This window comes from Apodemus sylvaticus, chromosome 19 (genome assembly GCF_947179515.1).
Source record: "Apodemus sylvaticus chromosome 19, mApoSyl1.1, whole genome shotgun sequence".
Taxonomy (NCBI): Eukaryota; Metazoa; Chordata; class Mammalia; order Rodentia; family Muridae; genus Apodemus; species Apodemus sylvaticus.
The window spans coordinates 153,369-162,965 of NC_067490.1; the positions used below are offsets into that span (position 1 = coordinate 153,369).

General features: G+C 38.2%; 1 protein-coding gene across 2 annotated transcripts; it reads right to left on the reverse strand.

Annotated features, from left to right (window-relative positions):
• Positions 1-966, reverse strand: LOC127669851 (olfactory receptor 10C1-like). 2 transcript variants are annotated; one of them, XM_052164069.1, is made up of 2 exons: positions 635-966; positions 1-202 (listed from the first exon to the last, which is right to left on the reverse strand). In XM_052164069.1, the coding sequence occupies exons 1-2, from the start codon at positions 964-966 to the stop codon at positions 1-3; spliced, it is 534 nt and encodes a 177-aa protein (XP_052020029.1). The 2 variants fall into 2 exon arrangements, with proteins under 2 accessions (XP_052020029.1, XP_052020028.1); XM_052164068.1 differs by having other exon boundaries at positions 1-966.
• Between the last annotated feature and the right edge of the window lie 8,631 nt (positions 967-9,597).

Consider the following 9,597-nt stretch of genomic DNA (forward strand, 5'->3'; position numbering starts at 1 on the left):
TTACCTATTTATTGCCAGAGCTATCTTCAGGCCCAGAGCTCTTTTCAAGGCTGCCTTTATTTCCTTGTTCCTTAAGCTATAGATGATAGGGTTCAGCATGGATGTCACTGCTGTGTAGAAGAGGGCCAAGAGTTTATCCAGTACTGGTAAGTAGCTAGACTTGGGCCTCAAGTAAGTAATAGATCCTGATCCATAGAAGAGTGTGACTACAAGTAGGTGGGAGGAACAGGTGGAGAGAGCTTTATGGCGCCCCTCAGGGGAAGTCATCACCAGCACTGCAACCAGAATTCTGACATAGGAATAAATGATCAGCAAAAATGGGCTAGATATGCAGAGGACTGCTGCCACAAAGATTGCAGCTTCATTTTGGGATGTATCTCCACAGGCAAGCGCTAGGACAGGTGGAAGGTCACAGAAGAAGTGATCTATCTCACAGGGTCCACAGAAGTTCAAGGAGAAAATAAAATTGGTCTGTCCCAACCCTACAATACATCCCATTCCCCATGAAACTATTGCCAAATGGGCACATACACCAGGACTCATTTGGGTTGCATAGTGTAGTGGGGCACATATGGCCATGCAGCGGTCAAAGGCCATGGCTGCCAATAGGCAGCACTCAGTTATACCAAAGAATGTGAAGAAAAACATCTGTGTGGCACATCCCTCCCGAGAAATTTCTCGGGCCTCACTCACAAGGCTCTGCAGCATCTTGGGTATGACAGAGCAAGTGTAGCCAATTTCCAGGAGAGACAAGTTGGCCAGAAAGAAGTACATGGGGGTGTGTAGGGCTGGACTGGTACAGATGGCAAGGGCTATGAGTGCATTTCCTGTCAGTGATACTGAGAACATGAGGAGGATGAGGGTGAACAGGAGGAAACATTCTCCAGGAACCTCAGAGAACTTGGCAAATGCAAAGCGTTTTACAGACAAGCTGTTCTCTTGCCACAGAGAGCAGTTGACACTCATCTCCTGTAAGACAGAGCAGAAAGTCATTAGAACCATTCTTGCCTATGAGGGAAATTAAACCTTTTAAGATTTTAAGAGCTTCGGTTACATCAGAGACAGAATCTTTCTAGGCAGTCAAAAAATCAAAGCTTAGTACCTCAATGATTCATCCTCTCAGGTTTTCATTGCTCATACTTTGTTTATATCAGGTGATTTTCTGATGTGTACAAAAATTAACAGAGAATGATGTACACTGTAGTCCCAGCACTAGTGAAGCCAAGGCAGAAGGCTTACCATGAGTCTGAGTTCAGCTACACATTTGGAGTAAGCTATCAATCAAATAAGAATAGCAACATTAATTGTAGCTCTATTTTTTACCCATTCTCATTAATTATCAGTGTTACCGAGAAGAGCTGTTCTCTGTGCTTTCCTGCTCCCATAGATACAGTGTCTTCAACCATTTTCTGTGTGTATTGGCCCCAGATTACTCTGTGATTGCTCTTGCTAGTATTCAGATTCAGGAATTAAAGGTATCATTTCCTCAAGTAAGACTCTTATTTTTGAACGGTAAGTAAAATCAAATGACAATTCAATAAATACATGGTTACTATAATGCATAGAATTAAGGTCAAGTCACATCCTGATGTCTGGGCATTAATGAGGTCATCAGAGATGCTTCTTATGATACACTAGCTGAGATAAGAGAGAGAAGTAGGGTCTACCAAACACATTTGTAGCTCTTCATGTAACAAACCTCAACATGGAAGCTGATTTTTGTAACTTAACAGTTCCAGTCTCTTTATACAGTGTTTTCTTAGTGAGGGTATCAGTGTTTACACATTAAATTTCTGTTTTCTTAATATTGTTAATGATATTCTATGAATCAGACCACTGAGTTAAGTAAAGGAAAAAAATAGAAGAGGCGGTGTTTTGCTATGTAGTCCAGGCTAACCTCCAATTCATAAATTCCCCACCTCAGTCTCTTGAATGCCAGAATTCTAAGAACAAGTCATGGTGCCTGGCTTGATAGAAACTTCTTCCTAAGTTTCCATCTCAACAGACCTTACATGTACACATAGTATCTATATACTTCATTCCTCTTTGCTCATTTTTTCACAGGGAGCTATTGTGTGCTTGCTTGATTGCATATATGGAAAACTCTTCAGTTCCAGCACAGTCTTGTCTGATTTCTGAATATCATCCATCTCTTCTGCCTACAGTTGCACTCTATGCTTTTCACTCTATAACTGCTAAACTAGCCTTCAGCACTCTGATGGTGACTACTTCTCATTTCTTTCACAGTGTAGCCTTATACAGAGACTGAGTATGGACTTCAGTGTTCTTATCACTATGTTTGCCATCTTTACCAGTCCCTAAGTTTTCTTGTAATGAGAAGTTTAGCTTTTTCTGTCCCCTTAGGTATTCTAAGGTATGTTCTTGCCCATAGAGAAGCACAATAGAGTAGAGCAAGTGATCATTCTGTGGAGATTGTGTATGAGTTTAAATGTTAGTATTAACAACAATGCAGGGTAACAGCATTTGTTCACACTCTACTTCTCCATTTGGTCACTTATAAAAGGGGCTGAGAAGAAAACCTGTTCCCCATGAGGCTGCTACAGTGAGAATGAAGTTAATTTCCCAAATCACTTAAATTGATCAGGTGCTGAAGGTGTATCAGCTACATAAGGCATGAACATGTTTCTATGTCTACCCATAGCAACTTTAGGTTTACTTTTGTGTACACTCTAATTTGGGGAGTTTCACACCATAATCTATAATCTTTGTTCCTATTCATTGATTGATCACAAGATTATTTTTTAATTGGAGATAATTGAAAACAAACAATCAAAAATATACATAATTTTCTATCCTAGTGGGATATAATTGTGTATAATAGCTTATTGGATTTATTAGATTAGATATTTACCCATTCAGGAAGAAGTTCTAAAGATATAAGTATAGAAAACACAGGACTAATTTAAAGCTCTGACAACTATGACTTCTAAATGGAATCTGATCTTGTAATAAATTGCTGAAATGCTGACAATTCAGTTGTGATGCATTTTATTCTTATATAGTCCACTGTAATATATTAAATCAAAACAAAACAAAGCCCAAAATAAACAATGCCCCCCAAAAAGCCAACACAGAAATAGCTATTTTTAATGTAAAATATTTTTAACCACCTTGTCTTTCATTGGTAGTTTCTGTATTTTTATAGGTAGTTCTCTAGTTTGAGAGTGTGGTCTTGCCTCTCTCAGTTAAATTTCCAGAAACTCAGCTTGAGACACAGAATGTTATCTTTTCATTTCAATTTGTGTAATAATAATGATTTGCTCAGAAAGAGTATCAAGATTCGTAAGAAACAAGTGCCAGAACACTGTGATGTATGGATACCTTCTGCTTCTCGTCTCTTGCATTTTCTTGATGTAATTTTGGGTTCATTATTTGTTTGTAAATCTTGCATGTCCTCCCCATCTTTCTAGTTGAATTGTTTGAACTGGTTTCCTACCAATAGTCAGCTCTATTTCATACATACACCTTCAGCTAAGTGTGCACAAAGCACTGGTAAGATTCTGAAGGTTCATATCTCAAGCTGTGTTTTTTGTTTTTTTGGTTTTTTGGGGGAGGGGGTTGGCAACTGTATATATGCAAGAGATGATCCATGACGTGAGAGGACCTTGAAATCTTACTGCCTTGGCTTTGCATGATACCTCACACAGCCTAGACCCCACTGTATATAGCTCTCTGTTTTGTGAATGGTACGGTGGAAAAAACCCTCAGTTTTCTCCTGGTGTCAAAAGGTTGGAAAAGTTCTTTGGTGGGCTCAGTGCCTTATCTGTTCTTTTAAGGCCACCACACACTGTTAGAAATGTTTCTGAAACACTGCAGTGTCTGTATATAGAAACTCCCTGGAACTATTCATCTTTACTATTATATGGTGACTACTTCTAAAATTCTATAACAGCATATACAGTTTGTGCAGATTACTTAGGAAAATGTTACTCAGAGGCTCACCCCTGACTTCCCAGTTTCCTTTCATTCACTCACCTAGTAACATTTATGTGGTATAGTGACACTTTTGCTCAACACAATAGAATCTGTGGGGGAACTTGACTAGATTACAATGTACCCCTATATACCATGAGTATTACATTAATAAGTGAATTCTAATTTACCATGAAATAAGTGATTAACACAACACACAGCAGTTTTCTTAACTGCTGAGCCACCTCTCCAGTCCTTACACAGCAGTTTTCTGAGAGGGGTGCTGGAGTCTGTTTAAACTATAATAGCCAACAAAGAATTAATTAATTACAATATTAAGAATGGAAAAATGTTTTGAGTATCTGATGTCCTTTTATATATGTCAATTCACTTTTTCTAGGCCTATTCTTGATTAATTAACTGTGGTACCTACCTCAAATAACAGTATGTGAAGAAATAATAAGGTGGTTCTTACTTCTGAGTAGCCACTCCTGGGTTTCCGGTCATCCTCTCCTTACAACAAATAGGAGACACAGACCATCTCCATCTTCTTTTCTACATTGCACTGAAAAGCTTTGGTTACAGGCAGAAACCATGCCTGATCTCAAGAAGATTGTGTATCTCAGGAGAGAGCAGCATGTTCTTTAAGTAAGTGTCCAATAACCCCCCTCTCTCTTTCTCTCTCTCTCTCTCTCTCTCTCTCTCTCTCTCTCTCTCTCTCTCTCTCTCTCTCTTTCTCTCTCTCTCACACACACACACACACACATACAGACACACACACACACACACACACACTTACTTACTTACTTACTTTACTATTGTCATTATATGCACTGTTTCCTTTCCTGGAAAACAATGAGCTATATACATATTATACTAAAATTCTTGTGTCTTCTGAGTCCTTTTTCTCTTACTCTCCCCAGGAGACTCACAATCTCTTCTCACTGGTGAGTTTCAGGAGGCTTCTCATTGCTCTCCTGAGAGTTCTTATGGATAGGACAATAGCTCTGTACAGAGGAGCTGAATTTTGCCACAACTCTTTCTCCTGAGAGTTTTATCATAGAACATCTGAATCATTCTATCTACAAGGGAGTATCACAATAAGCTAATCATCTTTCTACTGAGTCAAAATTGCCACACTGATGACAAGGATCCAACATGCAGTCTCCTAGAGAATAGGTCATATAAACCACAACCCTTGTTTATGCATAGGTACTCTGAGTTTTGAGATAAGGTGATGAATATTATGTTCTTATCTTCTTAGTGATAGCTGACTAAAGTTTTCAGTCACCTAACAATGTGTTTCATCAAATTGTGGGTTTGTTGTAGATGCTGGTTATTTCTATTACTAAATTATCATTTGTTTTTTAAAAAATCATGAAAATATTTTGGATTTTATGAAATGAATTTTTTGGGGGGGTTTTTTGGTTTTTCAAGACAGGGTTTCTCTGTGTGGTCCTGGCTGTTCTGGAACTCACTTTGTAGACCAGGCTGGCCTTGAACTCAGAAATCCACCTGCCTCTGCCTCCCAAGTGCTGGGATTATAGGCATGCGCCACCATGCCCGGTTGAAATGAATTTTTCATCATTTATAATAATTGTTACTGATATTATACACCTATTGCCTTCTAAGAAAAATCACGCAGTGTTTAAATTGTCCTACTATTCTGCTGTACTCAGTCCCTACTATTATGTGGTAGGTGATTTTTTGTTGTTGCTGTTGTTGTTGCTTATCTTTGCTACAATGATATTTGGTTTGAGTTTTATTCTCATGAGAGGTCTGTTTGGCTTCAGTAAAAGAGGTACTATTGAGCTGATTTGGGCAACAGAGAGGGGGTGGTCCGTGTTCTACTATCTTTTGGAAACATTTGTGGTTTTTTTTTATTCATTATATTCTTTATTTACACTTCAAATAATTTCCCCTTTTCTGGATCTCCCCTCCCCCAAAGTCTCATAAACCCTCTTTTCTCCCCCTGTTCCCCAATCAACCCCTTCCTGCTTCCCTGACCTGGTATTCCCCTACACTGCTGCACTGATTCTTTCCAGGACCAGGGGCCTCTCCTTCCTTCTTCTTGGGCATCATTTGATATGTGAATTGTTTTTTGGGTATTCTGAGTTTCTGGGCTAAAATCCACTTATCAGTGAGTGCATACCATGTGTGTTCTTTTGTGATTGGGTCACCTCACTCAGGATGACATTCTCCAGTTCCAATCACTTGCCTAAGCATTTCATGAACTCATTGTTTTTAGTAGCTGAGTAGTAGTATTCCATAGTGTAAATATACCACACTTTCTGTATCCACTCCTCTGTTGAGGGACATTTGTGTTCTTTCCAGCTTCTGGCTATTATAAATGGGGCTGCTATGAACATAGTGGATTATGCGTCCTTATTACATGGTGGGGAATTCTCTGAGTATATGCCCAGGAGTGGTATAGTGGGGTCCTCTGGTAGTATCATGCCCAGTTTTCTGAGGAACTGCCAGACTGATTTCCAGAGCAGTTATACCACCTTGCAACCCTACCAGCAGTGGAGGAGTGTTCCTCTTTCTCCACATCCTTACCAGCACCTATTTTCTCCTGAGATTTTGATCTTAGCCATTATGACTTGTGTGAGGTGAAATCTCAGGGTTGTTTTGATTTGCATTTTCCTAATTACTAAGGATGTTGAACATTTCTTCAGGGGCTTCTCAGCCCCTAAAGGTGAAAATTCTGTGTTTAGCTCTGTAGTCCATTTTTAATAGGGTTATTTGGCTCTCTGGAATCTAACTTCTTTAGTTCTTTGTATATATTGAATATTCACCCTCTGTTGGATGTAGGGTTGGTAAAGATCTTTTCCCAGTTTGGTTGCCATTTTGTCCTATTGACAGTGTCCTTTGTCTTACAGAAACTTTGTAACTTTATGAGGTCCCATTTGTCAATTCTTGATCTTAGAATATAAGCTTTTGGTATTCTGTTCATGAAATTTTTCTCTGTGCCTATATGCTCAAGGCTCTTCCCCTGTTTCTTTTCTGTTAGTTCCAGTGTGTCTGCTTTTATGTGGAGGTCCTTCATCTACATGGACTTGAGGTTAGTACAAGGAGATAAAAATTGATATATTTGCATTCTTCTGCATGCTAACAGCTAATTGAACCAGCACCATTTGTTGAAAAGTCATTTTTTTCCACTGCATGGTTTTAGCTCCTTTGTCAAAGATCAAGTGACCATAGGTGTGTGGGTTCATTTCTCGGACTTCAATTCTATTCCATTGATCTACCTGCCTGTTACTGTTTCAATACCATGTAGTTTTGAACACTATTGCTCTGTAGTACTGCTTGAGGTCTGGGATACTGATTCCCCCAGAAGTTCTTTTACTGTTGAGAATAGTTTTCACTATGCTGGGTGTTTTGTTATTCCAGACGAATTTGAGAATTCCTCTTTCTAACTCTATTAAGAATTGGGTTGGAATTTTGATGGGGATTGCATTGAATCTGTTTATTGCTTTTGGCAAGATGGCCATTTTTACTATATTAATCTTGCCAATGCATGAGCATGGGAGATCTTTCCGTATTCTGAGATCTTCTTCGATTTCTTTCTTCAGATACTTGAAGTTCTTGTCATACAGATCTTTCACTTGTTTGGTTAGAGTCACACCAAGATACTTTATATTGTTTCTTTCTCAGCCTGTTTATCTTTTAAGCATAGGAAGGCTACTGATTTCTTTGTGTTAATTTTAGCACTGTCTTGTTTATAGTGAGATTGCTAATGTGCTGGTATTTTCACATACATTTACAATAGAGTTTACCTAATATTGAGTATTTCCTTCTGATCCCAAGATGCCCGATATTGTTACAAAATCAACACTGTTAACAGTTCCAAGATTCTAATACATAAGCACATATCAAACAAAATTAAAGCATTTTTCACTTCTGATTTAAAATTTCTACAAAAATCTAGGAATTGAGATACTGTGAAGTATTCAGTATTCAGAAAGCAAGATAAATAAAACAGCAGACCAAAATTGAGGGTTCACCCATGAATATTTGACATTCATAGTGTCTTTGTGATTGTTTCTCCAGCTTTTGATGTATTCATTTAAAGTATTTATTTTACTTTACTAATGCATTTTTGTGTCTATGTGCACATGTGTACAGAAGCCAAAAGAGCTATTGGTCTCCCTAGAACTGGAATTGTCCAGTCTGTGCACTGAGAACAATGGGAATAAAACTCAGGTTGTGTGTGAAAGCAATATGCACACTTAAGTGCTAAGGCAGCATCTGCAGTCCCTTCACGGCATTTGGTATAATCAATTTCTAAGATCTATTTTTTGATGGAACCCTAAGGTTTTGCTACATTATGATTTTCTCTTTATTGTTGTTATTTTGGACAATAAGGATTGTTTTTATTAATTAAATTTTTTAGACTATTTTGCACATGTATTAATATATACTAACTCTCCTCATTCATTGTAGTTTTTTTCATTGACCAATGGGTAGTTGGAGGAATATGTTGCTTGAATTCTGTGTGTTAGTTAATATTACAAAGATTCTCCTGTTATTGTTTCCTAGTGCTATGGCATGGTGATCAGAATAAACATTAAAATAATTTTGACATACTTTTCATTAGTTAAGACATAATTTCTGTCCTAAATTTTATTAGTTCTATTTAGTTTTTGTCAGTTTTAAGCAAACTAGAGAAACTTGAGAAGAAGGAACCCAAATAGAGAAATTGCCTCCGTCATATTGACCCATGGGCAGATTTGTGGGAAATTTTCTTGGTTTTAATTTATAGAGGAGAACCAAGAGCACATACTTGGTACCATTCTAGGCAGATGAGCCTGTGTTTTATAAGAAATATACCTGAATATGAGCCTAGAAGGAAGCCATCAAGCAACATGCTTCTGGGGTTTGTTTCAGTTCCTGTCTATAGGTTTTACCTCTGAGTTCCTGCTATAGCTTCCCTTTATGATTGACTCTTAGCTTGAAGTGTAAAATAAAATAAAAGATACAAATTATACTTTTATTTCCTCAGAAAATGAGCTAAGATGAGTGATGTACCCAAGCTGTCTGAAACATTGCTTAGGCTGAGGCCAGAGCATTTCATTTTCTGTTCTCACTATACCTATGGCTAGGCCTGAAAGCCTCTTGCCTCCATAGAATCTAATCTTCCAAGGTGACTGATTCAATCCAGATACTCTCACCTTCTGATTGCATTGCTGTGCTTGGCTTCATACTAACTTTGTCATTATGTTCTAATCTTCTGTCTCATTTTCATTCTCTGGCTCATTCTGTGTCTAGTTTATTCTCTCTGCAACCTGTCTCTGTGAAACTCTCCCAGTAGTACCGCCAAACACACATACACCACACCACTACTACCTTTCTCTCTCTCTCACTGCTCTTAAGTAGCCTCTTTCCTGTCTGTTCGCAGAGTTGGATGGTTCCTATTTTTGACTTATTCTGTCAAAATTTTCTATAGGTTATCACTTTGGCTGTCTGTTAATTAGACATCATTGTCTGAGAGTAAAGGTGTGTACTAATGATGTGTCTGTATTCCAACTGGATCACACAGACATAGGTCTTTGGATGTGATCTCTAGCCAGAGTAGTCATGTTGATGGACTAAAATTCCTCTACATGCCCACATGGTAGCATTAGCAGGCCAGATCTCAGAGAGATTAGAGACAAATGGTTA